The 20,775-nt window shown below is 41.2% G+C and overlaps 1 protein-coding gene across 1 annotated transcript in view; it reads right to left on the bottom strand.

Annotated features, from left to right (window-relative positions):
* lrp1bb (low density lipoprotein receptor-related protein 1Bb) overlaps positions 1-20,775 on the bottom strand; it is a 1,555,752-nt gene that overhangs the window by 676,940 nt on the left and 858,037 nt on the right. Inside the window, exons 26-27 of the mRNA XM_034186395.1 lie at positions 17,648-17,812; positions 17,123-17,367 (exon numbers count right to left, since the gene is read on the bottom strand). Of these exons, the coding sequence (XP_034042286.1) occupies positions 17,123-17,367; positions 17,648-17,812 (410 nt within the window). The remainder of the gene's footprint in view (positions 1-17,122; positions 17,368-17,647; positions 17,813-20,775) is intronic.

Raw genomic sequence — 20,775 nt, 5'->3', positions numbered from 1 at the left:
TTATTATCCCTGTTAGGGCAATTTGTTGTGTAGCCAGCAGAGAGAACACATTCATACATACATAGACTTAAACATAACATGATCTCAAATATAGCATGAAAACTCACCAGACATAGGATATAATTATACAATGTAAAACATTAAGAAAAAAGTCGCTAAAAAACACTTGTGATAGTGTTTAAAAAAAAAAAAAAAACTAGTGACAGTGGGTATGAAAGAGTTCTTATTCTTACACCTCTTGGACACAAATCTACGACCACACGGAATCAGTTTGAACTCCGGCTGCAAGGGGTGACTGGGATCATCCAGGATTGACCACGCCTTCTTAATGGCTGTTTTCATAAACATTTATGACTGCTGTCATCAAGTGTTATTCAGTTTTTATAATGACAAGTTGACATTTTTGGGGGGTTATCTTGATTGAACAACTTCATTTCAATCAAAATTACATGACCAGAAGTTGTCTTTGGCCTTTTTGGTCTTTGGTTGTATGCCAACTTGTCACCTTATATATATATATATATATATATATATATATATAAAGAGAGAGAGAGAGAGAGAGAGAGAGAGAGAGAGAGAGAGAGAGAGAGAGAGAGAGAGAGAGACAAGTAGTAATTTTATATTGGACCTTTAATCCCGTCTTACCACTTTTTGTGCAAATATTTGCACAAAAACAAAGAAGTCTATTAGTTTGAACATTAAATATGTTGTCTTCATGGTGTATTCAGTTGAATATAAGTTGAAGAGGATTTAGAAATCATTGTATTCTGTTTTTATTTACATTTTACACAACATCCCAACTTCAATGGAATTGGGGTTGTATAAACAAAAGATTGTTTCCATAGCATCCTTGATAGACACTATGGATGAACACTTATATTGCATGGGGACTGAAATATACATTGTGTTGAATCATGTCTCATTAATCTGATGATGAAGGAACTTTGGGTAATGGCAATGGAGGCCTGAGCCAGGTTTCAGATGGGGCCACAGAAACAAATAGGGAATTTAAGGAAGCAGAGTTAAATACAAAAGCATACCTGATTGGGAGATGATTTTGTTAGTTTACGTGGTGAGACAAGGACTCTGGGAGAGAACTAGAATCGTGCTCACTCATGTTCATACATTTATGTCCCAAGAGAATGCCATGTACAGTGGGGAGTGTGGTAAAGACCAGAGATCTGTGGAGGAGTTTGTTGAAGAGGTTGAAAGAGTTTTAAGATGTAGAGAACAGACAGTGGAAGAGCCGTGTGATTTTATATTACAGTATCCCTGTTTCATGGCCCTGCATTAGCAGAGATGAATTTATGCAAACGGGGTCAGTTATTGGTGCCCAAAGATGTATTTCCCTGTCTGATAAATGTGTTTGGGAAAAAACAAAACAAAACAAAACAAACAACAACAACAACAACAAAAACAAATGTAGCACTGCTCAGCTTTTGGAGTCCTTATACAACAGCAAACAGACAGAAGGAGACGACCTCTGTGATTACTCCCTTGTCACAGTTCCTGGATTCCGTAATGAAACAGTCTGCAAATGCAGTAGCTGATGAGAAAACTGTCCTTTGAGACCAGTTCAGTAAGGGTTTGAGGGATGCAGCTCTCAGACATGAACTCAGGAAAATAGTTAGGTATAAACTTGACTCTAATTAACTAGAGGTCGGGAACAAAGTCCTCGTTTGGGAGATGGAGGATGGAAAGTCTTATCATTCCACATTTCTAATGAAACATCCGGTTCAAACTGAAAATGTAGAATTGCAATGTTCAGTGAATAAATCAGATAATGAGCCAGGTGTTGTGTTAGATAAGGTTCAAAAAGCAGTTGCAGATCAAGAGAAATGGTTAACCAAACGCAGTAAAACCTTGGCTGAAATAGCTAGCACTGTAAGTGAGATGTGTAGACTTAACACTTTACAGACAGGTCGGGAGCCCAAATCCTGGGCTAGGTTGCGGCCTAAGTTCATGTCTGATGGTCAACCCATTTGTTTCAAGTGTAGTGGAAGAGGGCATATAGCAAGGACATTTCCACAGACCAAACAGGTCAGAGATGCACCTGGCAAGGATATAGCATCTGGTTCGGGAAAACTGCTGCCCTCTGTTGTCATGAGTCAAACAACTCAAGGGGAGAAAGCTGGCTGAACAAAGGTAATACTGGGTAGAAGTAAAATCTTAGAGCATGCAGTAGGAGACTGTAAAACTGTTGAAGTGAAAATCCATAGGATTGCTGTTACCTGCCTGCTTAATACTGGCAGCCAGGTCAGTACAATCCAAGAGTGTCTAAGAAGCACTGGTCATTGGAAGATAAGAGCTTCATCCCACCTTTGAGTGGTTAAATATTAAGCTCATGGCTTAGATGTATCCTATTTGGACTATGTAGAGCTTGAAGTGGAGGTTATGGGTTTGACTATCCCCAAGCAGGGATGGCTTATTGTTAATGATTCAGTACACTCTTCCTCTGTTCTGGGACTTATAGGCATGAAAGTGGTCAAAAGATGTAGAGAATCAGTGCACACTATGTTTGACACCACTTTGAAGGGTGAGGTTGAGTCAGTTGGAGAGACGATTTCCAGCAGGTGCAGATTGTGAATGTAGCATATAGACTTTCATTTGCTAGGGTGGCAGGGAAGGATGTTGTCCACATACCCACCTTGGCAGCTGCTAGAGTCATGGCGACGGGCCTGAAGACTGTGGGGGATAATGACCATTTGCTACTATTGGAACCTGTAAGTCCCCTTTACCTGGGGGGTTAGTTGTTGTGCCAACCTTGGTGTTATCGGAGTGTCACTTTTTCCCTGTCCATGTCATGAACCTGTCAAATGAAGATATCTGGTTGAAACCAAGGACTAGGATGGGCTGTTGGCTCATGGAGAGGGAGTGAAATGTGAAGAGCTCCATGAGGTACAGTTTCAGAGAATTTTGGCAGACACAGGACTAGTGATGATCAGGGATCATCCAGACCCACCGAGTGCTGTTTGACGAGCTTAAAGTGGCAGGTCTTCCAGAACAGAAAGTTCAGCTGGCTTTATTGCTGGAAAAGTATTTGTTTGTGTTTGCAGTGGAAGATGAGTATTTGAGCTACATTGAGCAGGTGCAACATGAGATACATCTTACAGATGACACACCTGTGACAGAGCCATACAAACACATCCTACCCACACAGTACCATGAGGTTTGGGAACACATTGGTAAGCTGTTGAAAAAAGGGGTTATCAAGGACAGTTCCAGTTAATATGCTTCACCCATAGTGTTGATGAGGAAGGCAGATGATAGGTTATGTGTCGGGTCTGAGGTTATGTGTCGAGTTTAGAAGACTTATTTCCAAGGTGAGGCATAATGTTTTTCCCCTTCCTAGGATTGATGAGAGTTTTGATGCACTGAGGGGGATGAAGTTCTTCTCAACAATTGACCTAGTGAGGGGAGTATCACCAGGTGGTGATGCACGAGAGAGACAGGCCTAAGACAGCATTTACTATGCCTTTTGGTTTGTATGAATATGTGAGAAAGTCTTACGGTGTCTGTAATGGACCAGCTACATTTGTAAGACTTGTGCAGGTGACAAAGAGCAATCTCTTTTTCCAGATACTCCTGGTGTATTTGCACAGCATTTAAAGACAATGGAGACTGTACTTAAGAGGCTGGCAGAAACTGATCTTAAGGTAAAGTTACAAATGTGTGCTTATCTGCAGCAGTCTGTGAAATTTTTGGGTCATTGAGTGTCAGTGGAGGGTGTAGTAACCAATGGTGGGCACAGTTCCGCTAATCTGCTAACCGCTAATTATCAAAGCTAAAGTTTTCATTATTGGATTAGCTTTTCAGATAACTTTGAAAACCATCATCGGACCAATTATCTTCCGATAAGTTCTGGTCCAATAATTTTTAGATCGCTAACATATTTTTGGAGGCGTGTTGAACAAAGCTTTATATTTTATATTAAGTTTAGAATTAGCTGAGTACCTACCTGTTAAATGTTTTGTAGTAGATGTGTACTTCTATACTCTGCAAACAAAAGAGAGCTGGTTCCAGAAGAAACCACTCTATCCTCTGTAAACGGAGGAGAGCTAGTTCCAGCAGAAACCGCTCTATCCTCTGCAGGCAAAGGAGAACCAGTCACAGATGAAAGAAAGAAAGAAAGAAAGAAAGAAAGAAAGAAAGAAGAAAGAAAGAAAGAAAGAAAGAAAGAAAGAAAGAAAGAAAGAAAGAAAGAAAGAGAAGAAGGAGTAAAAAAAAAAAAAGCTAATTTCTTTTAACCCCATACTGATACGCTGGCAAAATAACCCAAGACATCCAGAGGCATACAGTTTTAATTTATTACAAATTTTAACCATTAACTAATTTCGGACAAGTTATTTAAATTAAAGTCACATCTGAAATTTTATGAAGTGAAAATATCACATATATGTTTTAGTTTTAAAGTTGCACTAATTTTGAATGTTTTAGTGTGGACATGCTGTCTCCACGTGCATTATGGGTACTGTCAGTACATTCACGACAGAAGAAATGCATTTGAGATGCTCTGATCAGGCTCCACACGGACAACAGCATCAAACCCGTTGTATATTGTGCCTAAAACTCTCATGAATATATTATCTGGGTTTCTAGATGTTCTTATTGTCTTTGTTTTATGTAAAAATCCCAGAAGAAGCCCAGATTGCGTCTCCATTATTTTCAATTGGAATCATTGCAATCGATTCCTGTTTGCTATTTAGAGTCCTGTTTATGTCAAACATTGTCTGTTGTCTTTGTTTCAGAGTTATATATACTATATATATATATATATATATATATATATATATATATATATATATAGGGGTGTCGGAAAAAATCCATTCACGTCCGAATCGCGATTCTTATTTATTGTGATTCTGAATCGATCCAAAATGTCCAAGAATCGATTTTTAAAAAGCATTTTTTTAAACATTTTCTTGCTTACTCGCTGCGTGTACTGTTTGTCAGGTAACGGCTTCCGTACTACAGCGTCCCGGAGAGGGGGGTCCAGCGTGCTTCAAACACTCGTGCGCTGCAGAGTTCAGTGGCTGTAGCTTAGCATGGCGGACGAAGAGCTAATTCAGCCAGGACTGTCTTTGCTGAAGGCAAATGTTTGAGCGCATTTTGGATTTTATTATTTGCTGCGTAAGATGGAGCTTGACATGACTTATGCAGTGTGCAAAATCCGCAAAATGAAAGTCAAGTACTTTGGAAACACTTCAAATCTGCAAGCCCACATGCTACGCCATCACCCGGAGCTAAAAGAGGGGAGCAGCAGTATCTGCCGACTACTGACCAGCGCGTCGCTAAACTGCCAGCCAACTCTGAACGAGCAAAGCAGATAAGTAAATTTACATCTAGAATCACTTGATTAACCTTGTAAAGCTCCATTTTCTTAAACATAAACATTTTTTAAGTAATATAACTATTTCTCAGAGCTCTTTGAATCTAAAATCGATTCTGAATTGAATCGTCACCCCAAGAATCAGAATCGAATTGAATTGTGAGCTGTTGAACGATTCACATCCCTAAAATATATATATATATAAGATGTCTGAAATTAAGTTTGGGTTTATAAAAATTCCACACATCTTAAACGTAGCAGACACGGATTATCTGGAATTTTGTTTTGGCAGGTTTTCACGGTCTCTACTGCCATCTACTGGCCAGTAGTGTTCAGTGTTCATGGCAGTATGAGTGTCTGGATGCCAGTAGATGGCAACGTTGTATTTATTTTTACTCCGGTTATATCACACGGTTGTCAAAATAACGACTTGACTTTTTGGCATTTTTTTTTAACAAATAAAAAAGGCAGATTTTACAAAAGCACATTTATATATAAACACCAACACGCACACACACCTCACATTAACGTGTTCGTTTTTACATAGTATGAATAAGTCAACCAATCAGTGTTTTACCCATAATCCCTTTGGCTTCTGTCTGTGTTTGTTACAAAACTTAAAGGATATATAACTTAAAGGATATATGTCTTTGTAAAATGACAGAATTGACATTAATGGAGTTATTCTCTCAGTATTAATTTTATTTAAAAATCAAATCCATAAGTCAGCACTGCTTTATTTTCCAAGACCTCCGCCTCACAGCGACACCACCATTGAATATAGAGTTGAGCTTTGCTGCTCTCACTGCTCAGCTGCATCACTGCTGGAAGCTATGTAGTAAACTGGAGCTTCCAGCAGTGGACAGGGCACACAAAGACAGAAGTAATGACTCATTGTTTGGGTCTGTGGTCACCTTTGATGCTACCAGAAGTGATCTTGGTGGTAAAACTAAAAACCAGCTTGTTAGTAGTTGCAAGTGTACTGGAGACAATACTGGAAGTTATCGCTTATTGGTTAGCTGTAGTTTGATACATTTTTGTGTGGTTTATCAGTTTAGCTATATAAAAGATAACTTTTTAGTTAGCTGATTATCTGTTATTGAAGCTACCTTTTTGGTTAACTGTCCCCACCACTGGTAGTGAGACATCCTTCCAAGGTCTCTGCTGTTAAAAACTGGGAAGTTCCAACTGCTGGCATAGAGCTCCAGTCATTTCTGGGTTTCTGGAGATATTATAGGAGATTTATTTGGGGGTTCTCACAGATTGCTGGACCCTTGGATGATGTGGTTAATAAATGTGTTGGTGCAAAGAAAACAGGAGGATCGGGATGCAAGTTTAGTGTTTTGTAAACTTCTGAGTACGACTCAGCTTTTGAGCAATTAAAGGAGAGCCAGACCTCTGCCCCATTTTGGGTTTTGCTGATTTCACACAACCTTTTATAGTGGAGACAGAGAGACAGATAGGAGTCAGCATGGTTTAGGTGCTGTACTGTATCAGCTGCAGGATGACACCTAGCGGGAAATAGCCTATGCTAACCACAGGTTGCGCTAGGCTGCAAACAATGACAGTAGTTACAGTGGCATGAAGTTAGAGTTACTTGTGTTAAAATGGGCAGTTCCTGAAAAGTTTTGGGGTCATTTGCTGGAATCAAAATTTGTTGTTCTAACAGACAAAAATTCATATTGCCACTCTAAGACGGCAAAGTTAGGTGTCAAAAATCAGAGGTGGGTGGCACAACTATCCAGCTTTGATTTTGAAGTAAAGTTCCATCCTGGGTCAAGTAATGCTGCAGTGGTTGCATTGTCTAGGCAGGAGTTTGCAGGGGTGTCTGGAACTGATCTGGATTCAGACTTGGTTAGGGTAGTACACTTTCAAGGTAACAAACACATAGAGGAACCTGCTAAGGGAGGGCCTATTAAGAGGGTTCCTTGAGCAGAATTGAGACCGTGTACCCTCCCAGTTTCCAAATCCATGACTGAAACTAAGTAAATGCAGATATTGGAGGAGTTTCAGGCAACTCCCCCAATATCTGCATTTACTCAAGGCACCTGAAATGACAGATGGTGTTAAATGTCCCATCTCAATGCACTCAGGTGTTGGTGACGCTGGTGCAATGGAGACAAGTGTTGCCGACACTGCTAGTCGTGTGATGCACATGGGCCGCAGGGGTGTGGCGTAGTCTGAAGACAGTGACATGCCAGATACAGGCAATGGGGATAGACCCATATGGATAGGGTGACTAGATATGCCACTTTGCACCCCAAATTGAGAAGGTTTCCTGCATTGTTATTGACAGTCAGGCTTCAGCTTTGAAATTTGTGTTTAAAGCATGCATTAAAAACAAACAACAACAACAACAAAAACTGTCAATAACAACACCGGAAACCATCTCAATTTGGGGCACAAGTGGGACATCTGGTCACCCTGCATATGGAGGACAGGAAGGTGTAGAGGAGGCAGTAAAAGTACCCACCCATCTGTTCCTGCTGTTAGGAGAAGCAAGAGAATCCATGCTGGATGTCATTCAAGCCATTCCAGCCAAAAACAGCTTGAGTGTGCGTGTACGCACAGCCATTCCATGTAAATAGTTAAAAGTAGCTGATAAAACCTTCTTGCCAGTATTATTTCTGTATTACAACATTGCTTTTCATCCCACACATGGACGAGTCATGTTCAGCTCATCGAATCTTTAGTTATTGATCCGTTCAGATATCGTCAATGTTCGTGCAAGACGTCGGACTTTGGAGGTTGGACAAAGTAGGACAACAGTCAAATGGAACGCTGACAGAAGGGGAACTATGCAAACAATGAGCGACTGTCAAGACAGCAAGCAAAACGGAATATGGATGAATTAAAGATGTCAATGGGATTCGTTCACATTTTTCAACAGGTTGAAAATTCTGACGAAGCACCAGCTACAGGAACGGAGCTGGATGATGCTTAAACGATGTCTCCGGAAATCAGTGTAAGTAAGTCCACATTTCTTGTTTTGTTTTGGCTTTGGTGTCCTTCGTTACTGCCGTGAGACTGGGGCTTAAGTCAAAAAGGCTGTTGACTAGCTGCAGGGGAGAATGTAGCCAAGCGGTAATTTTATATTGAACCTTTAATCCTGTGTTACCACTCATGTTTATGAAGGGTTGTAATAGGTGACCTGGTGTTACAAATAACAGCCAGGAGGTGGCGGTGTTAAGTAAGTATGTAAATTTTATTTATATAGTGCCTTTCACAGACATAGGTCACAAAGCGCTTCACAGGTTAAAATACCATGAAAAATAATAAAGCATACATAAAACAAAGGACAAGGTTAACAATTGGTCAGTTCTGAAAAGCCTTATTAAAGAGAAGAGTCTTCAAATGCTTCTTAAAAGTCTCAGCACATTCCAGGGAACGCAGGAAAAGTGGCAGTTCGTTCCAGAGACGAGGAGCTGTGGCTTTAAAAGATCTGTGACCTCGGGTTTTAAAGCAGGTTCTTGGACCCATCAGCAGGTTCTGACCTGAAGACCTGACACTATGGGCAGAGGTATAAGGCTGAATCAAATCTTTAATATATCCGGGAGCCTGACCATGAAGGGCTCGGAACGTCAGGTCCAAGATTTTGAAAGTGAGTCTAGACTCAACTGGGAGCCAATGGAGAGACTTTAGGACAGGGGTAATATGAGCTCTCCTATTTGTACGAGTCAACAGCCTCGCAGCAGAGTTTTGGACGTACTGTAGCCGGTTAAGTTCTTTTCTACTAAGGCAGGTAAACAGGCTGTTACAGTAGTCCAATCGTGAGGAGATAAAGGTGTGGATGATTGTCTCCAGCTCATGGCAAGATACCACCTGTCGCAGCTTGGCGATATTCCGCAAGTGAAAAAAACAATTTCTAATTAATTTATTACAATGCTCAGAAAGAGACATTACTTCAACAAAGATGACTCAGAGATTCCGCAGACTTGTCTTAACTGACGAGCCCAAGTCACCCAACTGCTGCTTGATGCTGGGAATGGCATTATCAGGGGCAACAACAAGTGTCTCAGTTTTCTCGGAGTTCAATTGAAGGCTATTTCCATTCAGCCACTACTTCACCTGTGACAGACAGTTCATTAAAGAGTTCAGTTTCCCAAGTTCCGTAGTTTTAAAAGAGCAGTATAGTTGTATATCATCAGCATACAGATGATAGGACACATCACTGAAATGCTGAATTATCTGCCCAAGGGGAAGAATATATAAAAGAAACAAGAGTGGCCCCAGCACCGAGCCTTGTGGTATGCCACACTGCAGACGAGCTGACTCAGACCTAACGTGGTTTACTGAAACGCTAAAACTCCTGTTTGTCAAATAGGAGGTAAACCAATTCAGCACAGAGCCCGATATCCCCACCAGATCTCGCAGCCTATTGACCATGATGGTGTGGTCGACTGTGTCAAAGGCAGAGGACAGGTCTAAGAGGACCATCACAGTACACCTCCCAGCGTCAGCAGACATCATGATGTCACTGGACACTCTTAACAGTGCAGTCTCAGTAGAGTGGTGTTTCCGAAAACCTGACTGGAATTTGTCATAGATGTTATATGTCTCAAGGAAGGATGTCAGTTGTTTGGCTACCAGTTTTTTCCAGTAGTTTAGATAGAAAGGGAAGCTTAGATATTGGGAGGTAGCTTTTATACTCTGCTTGGTCCATGTTAGGCTTTTTGAGTCTTGGTTCGATCACCGCATGTTTGAAGTGGGTGGGAAATACACCAGATAAAAGGGGAAAATTGAACAATTCAGTGACCCATGGGCCAATATAGTCAAGGATATTAAGGAGAAGTTTAGAGGGGATAATGTCGACCAAGCTAGAGGTCAGCCTCATTTTGGATGACAATGCCACACTGTCTTCCAGATGCACAGGGTCGAAGGTTGACCACATCTGTGCAGGTGGCTCACTCTGAGTAGGGCCGGAATATGAAGGCCAGTTTATTTGGTCTTTTATTTCCTGCACTTTCACAATAAAGAAAGTTAAAAAGTCATTGCTGTCGGCTTCAGAGAGCACAGGGGTAGCAGGAGCAGTGTTAGACACTAAAGAATTTATAGTGTCAAATAACACTATCGGGTTTCCCTTATTTGTTGAAAGTATTTAAATCTGGCCTCTTTTATAGACTCATTTAAAGACAACATAAGATCTTTAAGATGCAACCTATGGACCTGGAGCTGAGTGGATTTCCACAGCCGTTCAGTTTTACGGCACGTCCTTCTTAAACTCCGGATGCTGTCATTTATCCAAGGGCAGGTGTGTTCATGGGTGGCACAGATTGTCTGGAAAGGAGCAACTTTGTCCAAGATTGTAGCACAATGACAATTAAAACAGTTCAAAAAGCTGTCCACATCTGTGCAGTGTTCAAAAACGTAATAATCGAACAAGGCACAGAATCTGCTTGCTGTTGTCTCTGTGATGATCCTTCGTTCGGCCAGTTTACAGACAGGTCGAGGCACAGAAAGAACAGAAAGATCAAAGAAAATGCCACTATGATCACTCAGGTGGACATCCTCAACACATACGTTTGTGACGTGTAGGCCTAGTGAGGACACTTGATCGAGTGTATGTCCCTTTAAGTGGGTGGGGCCTAATACATGTCTAAAATCATGGATTTCCATAGTCTTTAAAAATTCCACTGCTGGGGTAGACAAAGTGTCTTCAAAGTGCAGGTTAAAATAACCAAGAACTAAAAGTCTCTCGAGTTTAATAAGAGATGATAAAAAGCTGTTAAACTCTGTAATAAAAGTGCCTGCAAAACCAGGGGGACGATAAATTAAAATTACATAAAAACTGCTTGAGGAGCCGACCTTAATCATTTGTGATTCAAACGAGGGGAATTGTTCACAGTCAATTATTCTGCATGTGTATCTGTCCTGAAACACAGCAGCTAGACCTCTGCCTCTTCGACCGGGGCGGGGCTTACCAAGAGCACTGCAGCCCACAGGGCACAGTTCATTCAGGTGAAAGACTTCTCCATCTTTCTGCCAAGTCTCTGTAAGGAACATAAAATCCAGCCTTTCCCTGGTGAAGAGCTCATTAAGAGAGAAAGTTTTATTTGTGATTGAGCGTGCGTTTAGCAAACACATTCGACAAGATGTTGGTGTTGGCTCCGGCTCGGTAGAGCACAGTGGGATTGGTCGCAGCCAGTTCCCACGGTCACGTGACGCCCAGCTGTTACGCCAGGTCAGCTGTTGCTCTGTTGTTGGTGCCGGCGTCGGAGACCTGGAAGGATCTTGTCGCCGAGTAGTAAGTTCACCCTGCCTCCAGCGCTGTTGCAGGGCTATGTTATTGGCCCTGGGAAACGGCAGCGGTGGAGTCGCGACATTATCTGCGCAACCTCGGAGAGGAACAATACACAGCCACCTGTGGCCTCGATGAAAGCGAGAGAAGCAGGCCAAACGCGCACCACTCCTGAGCTTAACCTGGACCCCAGCCCTGCAGCCTCGTCTCTTGGCCCTCTTTCCAGGACCACCTGGAGACCTCAACAGAAACAGCTATTCTGAGGAAGTAAGCCAGCACCTGAATGGAGGGGAGAAAGTTTGTTTGTAGCTTTCCGAGGTGTTGTATCTGCGCTCCATTGACTCTTTGATGTTAAAAAGAGCATTTCGATCATAAACCCGGATGGCATAGGCACAATCACAGGGAACGAGGGCGAGCAGAATGGCATACAGTGTCAAGATTAACACAAGAAATGGGCAAAAAAGCAGACGAGCAGTGGCGTGGCCATACACAGGTGCCATCTTGATGCCGTCCCACGTGAGATGATGACTCTGCCCAGACCTCCCCATTTGCATCCTAATGCTATCCTGATTTATTTAGGTGCCTTCAGGCTTTGGGAGGTTGGAGAAATTGCTGGACAGTCAGCCATTGCCGCATTTTACTTTATCGTCTTTTTCATGTTTACATTTGTATTGCTGAATTTTCAACTTAATTGTTAATTGCTATAAGACCTGTATCAATTCAACAACAGGTAGTTGCTTAAAAAATGTCTTGCAAAGCTTGCACAGAACACAGATATACAGTGCATCAGGAAAGTATTCACAGTGCTTCCACATTTTTGGCCTTATTTCAAATGGAGTAAATTATTATTATTTTTTTTTTCCATCAAACCTCTACTTACAACACCCCATAATGACATAAAAACATGAAAAAAGTTTTTGCTTTTAATTTGTGCAAATTTATTAAAAATAAAAAAACTAAGAAATCACATGTAAGGACTCACACCCTTTGTTCGTGCACCTTTGGCAGCAATTACAGCCTCAAGTCTTCTTGAATATGATGCCACAAGCTTGACACACCTATCTTTGAGCAGTTTTGCCCATTCATCTTTACAGCACTTCTCAAGCTCCATCAGGTTAGATGAGGAGTGTTGGTGCACAGCCATTTTCAGATCTCTCCAGAGATGTTCAATCAGATTTAGGTCTTGGCTGTGGCTGGGCCACTCAAGGACACTGACAGAGTTGTCCTGAAGCCACTGCTTTGACACCTTTGCTGTGTGCTTAGGGTCATTGTTCTGGTGCCCTGCTCCAGTCTGAGGTCAGGAGCGCTCTGGTGCAGGTTTTCATCCAGGATGTCGCTGAACATTACTGCATTCATCTTTCCCTTAATCCTGACTCGTCTTCCAGTTCCTGCTGCTGGAAACCATTCCCACAGCATAATGCTGCCACCAACATGCTTCACTGCAGATATGGTGCCTATATTTCCTCCAAACATGATGCCTAGTATTTACACTAAAGCATTCAATCTTTGTCTCATCAGACCAGAGAATTTTGTTTCTCATGGTCTGAGAGTCCTTCAGGTGCCTTTTGGCAAACTCCATGTGGGCTGCCATGTGCCTTTATTAAAAAGTGGCTTCCAACTGGCCACTCTAGCATACAGGCCTGATAGGTAGATTGCTGCAGATACGGTTGTCCTTCTGGAAGGTTCTCCTCTCTCTACAGAGGAATGCCAGAGCTCTGACAGAGTGACCATCGGGTTCTTGGTCACCTCCATGACTAAGGCCCTTCTCCCCCAATCGCTCAGTTTAGATGGGCAGCCAGCTCTAGGAAGAGTCCTGGTGGATCTAAACTTCTTCCATTTATGGATGATGATGGCCACTGAGCTCATTGGGACCTTCAAAGCAAAGTGGTTCTAAGTGGTTTGGTTCCAACAAAATCCCTCATTTTCCACTTCCTAATTAGAGTCTGAACATTGCTGATTGGCATGCTCAGTCCCATGGATATCTTTTCATATCCCTTTCCTGTTTTATACAGTTCAACTACATTTTCTTTGACAATTATTTTGCTTCCCCTATTACTCAGAAACCAGAAATGTCAATGTAACACTGGATGAAAGATGCAAGGGTCTGTCAGGAGCCCAAAAACTCACTGATTTTTTATACACAGACACAGATGATAAGAAAACAGATCACAGGTGAGGATGGTTACCTTTTGTAGCCATCCAAGCCCGTTTGTGTCAACTTGTGTGCATGTTATCAGGTGAAAAAAAAACAAAAAAACCTTTTGATCAGGGTCACTGGTTAGTTTCTGTTGTCATTATGGTTTAAAAAGAGTAAACACAGTTGTTAATAAATGGCTTCACACAACCACTAACCATGAGTTAAAAAAAAAAAAACATGTTATCATTCATATTCTCTGAAAAATGGCCAAATAATCTAAAATTCTGCCAGGGTGTGTAAATGTTTCAGCACAAATGTATATTGCACACTGTATGGAGCTTTGATTCTCCTTTCTTTAGCAGTGATCTTACAATCAAAATATATTTAACGTCTGTCTTAGTGCATGAGACATCATTCAGCATTAATGAATGCCACATTCTATTCAAACATTTCTTTTCATGCCTACAACACATTATTTCTAAATCTATTCTTAATGATTCCTGTGAAACAAGTTCAAGTTCATTTCCTGGGCTTTATCAACAACACATTGGCAAGTCACCCTGAAACACAAATGTGTTGGAAGTTAAAGAGAGAAAGTGAAACATTTTTTGTTTCTTTTTCTTTTTTTATAATAAATAAAATACCGTCTTGCCTTTTAAACCATCCATAATGCATTTACAGGCTTTCCATGCCTTCAGTGAAGCACCAGAATGGCACCCAGTGAATAGCTCCCGAGACAAGCTGCATGTTGCCATTCAGATTTCCTTTTTTGTCCTCTCCCGTACACATCAGCAAGGCATTGCGAAGCATGAGAATCTCCAGAGTTTGGTTCTGATTGGAGTGAATAATAGCCGGTCCCCCCTCCCCGGTTCAGGCCTTTAAAACAGGATTAGGTATGCTTACTGTCTTCTTTAGAAAAGCAGCTCCATTTGCCCACACTTATCTGTGGCAAACAGTCATGAGAATGCAGATATGGGAAGGAAACAAGCAAATTAACTCCTGACACACTGGAGAAGCTTTGGAAGCACTGAATAGATGCAAACCTGATTACCACCATAATAATGCCTGTTTAGTCATGGTGGATTACATCTGTGGGAGCTGAAAAGGGTAAATTTGAGAAATTGGCAACGTTGAAAAAGGCATTCATAATGGTGATGGATCCATCAGTCAGCTGCTCCAGGCACACACGGCCAAAATGTTCTATAATTCAGTGATTTATATTGACAGATTGGATTTACAGATTTTACTTGTTTTCAAATAATTCACAAAAAAGATAATTAAAACTAATCTGCATAACAAATACAAGTTGGCATTTGTATGCAGGCCTTCTGTCAGCGAGGATCTCACGTTTGGATCTGTTGTGGTCTGCAATTTGGCTTATTCTTTCATGTTTTGATGACTTTCCCTGCAATGACAAAATCTGATTCCAATGACATTATCTTCAAGGTTAATAAAGCATCATAAAGACAGCTGCAGAACAATTTCATATACCTGCCGCCATCACAAGCCTCTTCTTATTACAAAATCATTTGATTATCAGCTATGGAGTCTTTGAATTTGCATTCATTCTGACAGATGTGGCTTGTGGTTTTCATTCTGCAGCACACTTTAGTCAGTTTCAACGATAAAAGGACTTTAATTTGGAAAAACAAAGCCAGAGGTATCATTAACTCAAATTAGCTAATTTTGGGTATTTTTTATTTTTTTTGTCATTTAGACACAAGCTTTTTGTAAGCATGCAGGGGAAAAAATATTATCCAAGCCAAATGAAGGCAAAAGCTTAAATTACAGTGTCCATGCTGTTCTTCCTTCATCTGAAGGTGCTTTATTTTTTAAAGCACAGTTTATTCAAATTTTGCAACTGGTTCTCCCTGTAGAACTACTACATATACAAAAAATGCAATATATATATATATATATATATATATATATATATATATATATATATATATATATATATATATATATATATATATATATATATATATAATTTCTAAAACTATCTTCCTTACACTCAAACTGAAAGCAAAACTCTACAACTTGATATTACACACACACTCTCACACACTCATCTGCAACTGCTTAGTCCAATCAAGGGTCACGGGGGGCTGGAGCCTATCCCAGCAGTCATAGAGCGTGAGGCGGGGTACACCCAGGACAAGACGCCAGTCTGTCGCAGGGCCACAAACAGACAAACAAACACATTCACACCCACTCGCACACCTATGGACAATTTAAAGATACCAATCCACTTAACCCGCATGTCTTTGGATGTGGGAGGAAATCAGAGTACGCAGAGGAAACCCACGCAAACACGGGGAGAACATGCAAACTCCACACAGAAAGGCCACAGGTGGGAATCAAACCCATGACCTTCTCACTGTGAGGCAACAGTGCTAACCACTAAGCCACCGTGCTGCCAACTTGATATTAGTTAATTAAAAATCTAAAAGCCATTATGATGGGTTGTATAAGTAATGGAACACTTTGGTATAATACATGTAATTAATCAGTTATATTGCCAGTTTTCTTCAGACAAGTCAAGGGATGGATACATGAACATTGTCACTGAATATGTCTTGGACTTTATTTACATCAGTTATGAAGAAATACAAACAGTATGGCAATCTATAGTTAAACTGTATGAAGTAGACAGTGCTCAAAAACTGAGTGACTGTGTAAGAAGTGAGCAAAGCCATCAAGACACTCAGACAACCCAGAAGACATTATCTGCTTCTCTTTGAGAAGTGGTATAGAGGAGGATTTTCCTTCACTAAAACATCAGATCTAGACTTGCATCTCAGATGTACATAAGTCTTTTTGGAGCACACTGTACACTTTGTCTCACAGTGCTAACATGACTGGCAGCAGATTTACTCCTCACAGAGGACAGCTACTTCATAAAAAAATTGACAAATTTTCAAAAACAAACTCATCCAAACCTTGATGTCTAAACCACGGTGTGGACCAAACCATGACTTTTTTGTACCATGACACACCTAATACACATTATTTCCAAATGTCAGCTCAAACTCACCTCTCTGCTGTTTGCACTCGCTCACCTGAAGTGCTACCTCCTCCACCCCACCACCATCAGTTGGCCCCTGTCTGACACCTGGAGTAGATTCCACCCTGCCTTCTTCCATTGACACAATTTGAGATCAATGTACCCCTTCACTGTTGTGATGAAGTCCTCCCTCAAAGCATTATGTGCAATATCTCTGTGAATTAAATCTTTTACTGTTTCTAATTTCCTGAGTCTTAATGGTAGAATGACATAGATGAAGTATTGAAATGCGGTTCTCTGCTCAGACCTCTGCTTCATTATAGTTGGTTTTGGTGCAGTACTGCAATTGTAAGGATTCCTTGTTGCAGACATATTTAACCTATATTTGTTTTCTTGGAAGAGGGTTCCCACCTTGTGGTTGCCTGCTGGGGTGGAAGACCTGTAGATCAAAAGGTTGAGCACTTGTCTTCTGAATGACTGTTACATTCTGCCCAGTCCACTTGTTGGCTCTGGCTAATGTGTTTGTCCTCCAGTCTGTCCAGTAGACATTCCCACCAAAGAGAGACACGGCAAAGGGATGGGAAAGGTATTCATGACCCCGGAGGATTTCAATGACTCCACTACCGTCATAGAGTGCAGAGAAAATGGCATCAGATCTGAGAAAAAGACATCAACAAAAACAACTATTTCAAAGTTTAAACTGTTGTGAAAATGCAGTGATAGAGCCCACTAATGGGACTATTAGATTCTTCAAGACCCACTGAAAACAAATGTGGCCAGTATGCTAAAATCTCTAAGTACTGCATGTCATGTATTATTTAATGACAAAAAGGGAGAGAAGAAAAATTCTGTGGCAGGACAGACACAACCTGGTGAAACCTCAGCATATTTCATGCTTGAATGTAAATGTGTGAATGAGAATCTCCAGTGATGTACCGTGCATCTGTCCAAATAATCCTCTTTTCCAGATGATCCAGTGTCAGACCATTAGGCCATGCTCCTATCTCCATATCCTTAAACACAATGTGTCTACCTCCTCCACTCATCGATGCAGCCTCAATACGTGGAAACGTGGCATCCCAGTCAGTCCAGAAAAGGATCCTGCAGAAACCCAAAAGCAGCAGTTAGTTTGCAATGTGGTGAGATTTTCTTTTAAAAACACACTATGGAAATTTAAAGAGAATATGAAGCAAGACTTTGGGCAAATACCCATTGCTTTCTTAGTGCCCCTTCACACATAGTGGAATTTGATCAAACTGCACATTAAGTGCACATGAAGCAGGAACTGTATGCAAAACGTGTAATATTGTAGCTGCATCCAACGCCTCATACACCTGTTGCTACACTATTTGCACACACCAGCGGCTGAAAGACAGAGTGTGTGTTGTGCAAAACCATCGAACACTCCAGGTGACATGCACGCACATGGAACACCGCTCGCATGGCACTTTGAACATGTGTGGCCAGTCACACTGTTAACATGACAACAGTCTGCAGGCAATCACTGTCAGGCTGGATGTGAAATTTGTCTCAGTGCTCCAGCAGTGTGGCTTTGCAAACAGACACAGTGAGTTGGTGTGTGTGCTAAACTGACAGGAAGTGTGGCCGCTGACAAGGGTGGCTGCAGAGATCTGTGGATCTGGACGTCATGGATGGACAATGCGTACTGTGTTTGGATGGACATGAACTAACAACTGCCCACTGTGATGCACGTGTGTCTGCTTGCTGTCCTCACGGTGGATATAGATAAAAACATATATCGCTGTGGTGATGGGCTGCAGTGAGCGAGCACGTGCACAGGATGCACATTAACAGGCTGCCCCCAGGTTGAAACAGATTGTCAGATCATAACACACAGCGGGCGATCTGACTGTCACATCACCCATGTGAGCTGTGTTCCACATGACGCGGTGTCAGTCCTTTGGCGCGCCGTCCACAAGACATGCGTGTCGGGCAGGATACATGCGCGGGGATGGCAGGACACGCGCCAGCAGATGTGGACATGATCAGAGTGCCCCGCGTCTCATTCATGTAATTTCATGACTGTACATCTGTGACCATGGGTCATCTACAGAGGAACAGGCAGATCGTACTTGATAAGAGGAATCAGTAAAGTGCAGGTATGAATCCTGTGGGTGGCATGTATTTTTTATTTATTCCACAGCAGCGGCGCAATGTGGTTCCACAAGTACCAGCTGGTTTTCTTTTTTTATTTATTCCACATCAGCGGCGCAATGTGGTGCAGCTCGTCCCATGGAACACAGTCTCATCATAACACACAGCAGGCGATCATAGGACCCTTTCCTGCTCGAAAGACACCATTGCATGCAGGAACAGTCACACCAGGATCATGCACACCTGCCCGTCAGTGCGATGCTTCGTGGTTCGCTCATACAAGTTGTTTTGCCATGAGTCGCCCTGAGTTGTACTTATTCACACTATGTGTGAAGGGGCCCTTAGGAAAGTCACACAGTTTCTAATTTGATGAAAATCTAATATCAATAGAAAATCAGTTATGAAATATTCAAATTGTATTAAGCCAATAACGCTTCTTCAATTTTCAATAAATAAGTACTATTCCTAAATGAATCACAGTCATGTGTACTTACCTAACAACCACCAAGCTGAGGCACATATGCAACACACATCAAAGAAAACAAATGATTGTAGTTTATTTTATTCATTTATTTTTGCAAACATTGTTACCCAAGTGTGAGTCCTAGTGGGAAAAATGACAAAAAAACAAAACAAAACAAAAAAAAAGAACAAAAAGTGAGGTTTTTGTACTAGCACTGAATGTGGGCAAAGGTTCTGACCATGAACAGGGACTTGGGCTATACAACATTATACTGGCTGGCTGCCAAGTCTTAACCCACTGCAGCCCAGGGTATATTTGGCCGTTTTTGACTACTTTTGGTGTTACCATTATAATTTACCTTCATAAAGTGTTTACTTTGCCTTGTTTGGTGACATTTTTGCTTTTGATACTGTTGACCATAAAATTTTATTACAGAGATTAGAGCATGCCATAGGTATTAAAGGCACTGCGCTGCGGTGGTTTGAATCATATTTATCTAATAGATTACAATTTGTTCACAGACTAAGGTTAATTATGGAGTTCCACAAGGTTCTGTGCTAGGACCAATTTTATTCACTTTATACATGCTTCCCTTAGGCAGTATTATTAGAAAGCATTGCTTAAATTTTAACTGTTACGCAGATGATACCCAGCTTTATCTATCCATGAAGCCAGAGGACACACACCAATTAGTTAAACTGCAGGAATGTCTTACAGACATAAAGACATGGATGACCTCTAATTTCCTGCTTTTAAATTCAGATAAAACTGAAGTTATTGTACTTGTCCCCACAAATCTTAGAAACATGGTGTCTAACCAGATCCTTACTCTGGATGGCATTACCCTGACCTCTAGTAATACTGTGAGAAATCTTGGAGTCATTTTTGATCAGGATATGTCCTTCAATGTGCATTTTAAGCAAATATGTAGGACTGCTTTTTTACATTTGCACAATATCTCTAAAATTAGAAAAGTCTTGTCTCAGAGTGATGCTGAAAAACTAATTCATGCATTTATTTCCTCAAGGCTGGACTATTGTAATTCATTATTATCAGGTTGTCCTAAAAGTTCCCTGAAAAACCTTCAGTTAATTCAAAATGCTGCAGCTAGAGTACTGACGGGGACTAGAAGGAGAGAGCATATTTCACCCATATTGGCCTCTCTTCATTGGCTTCCTGTTAATTCTAGAATAGAATTTAAAATTCTTCGTCTTACTTATAAGGTTTAGAATAATCAGGTCCCATCTTATCTTAGGGACCTCTTAGTACCATATCACCCAAATAGAGCACTTCGCTCTCAGACTGCAGGGTTACTTGTAGTTCCTAGGGTTTTTAAGAGTAGAATGGGAGGCAGAGCCTTCAGCTTTCAGGCTCCTCTCCTGTGGAACCAGCTCCCAATTCAGATCAGGGAGACAGACACCCTCTCTACTTTTAAGATTAGGCTTAAAACTTTCCTTTTTGCTAAAGCTTATAGTTAGGGCTGGAT

The sequence above is a fragment of the Thalassophryne amazonica genome, chromosome 14, assembly GCF_902500255.1.
Source record: "Thalassophryne amazonica chromosome 14, fThaAma1.1, whole genome shotgun sequence".
Taxonomy (NCBI): domain Eukaryota; kingdom Metazoa; phylum Chordata; class Actinopteri; order Batrachoidiformes; family Batrachoididae; genus Thalassophryne; species Thalassophryne amazonica.
Note: the sequence above shows the minus strand (reverse complement) of the source record. Positions and strands in the feature narration are given on the sequence as shown.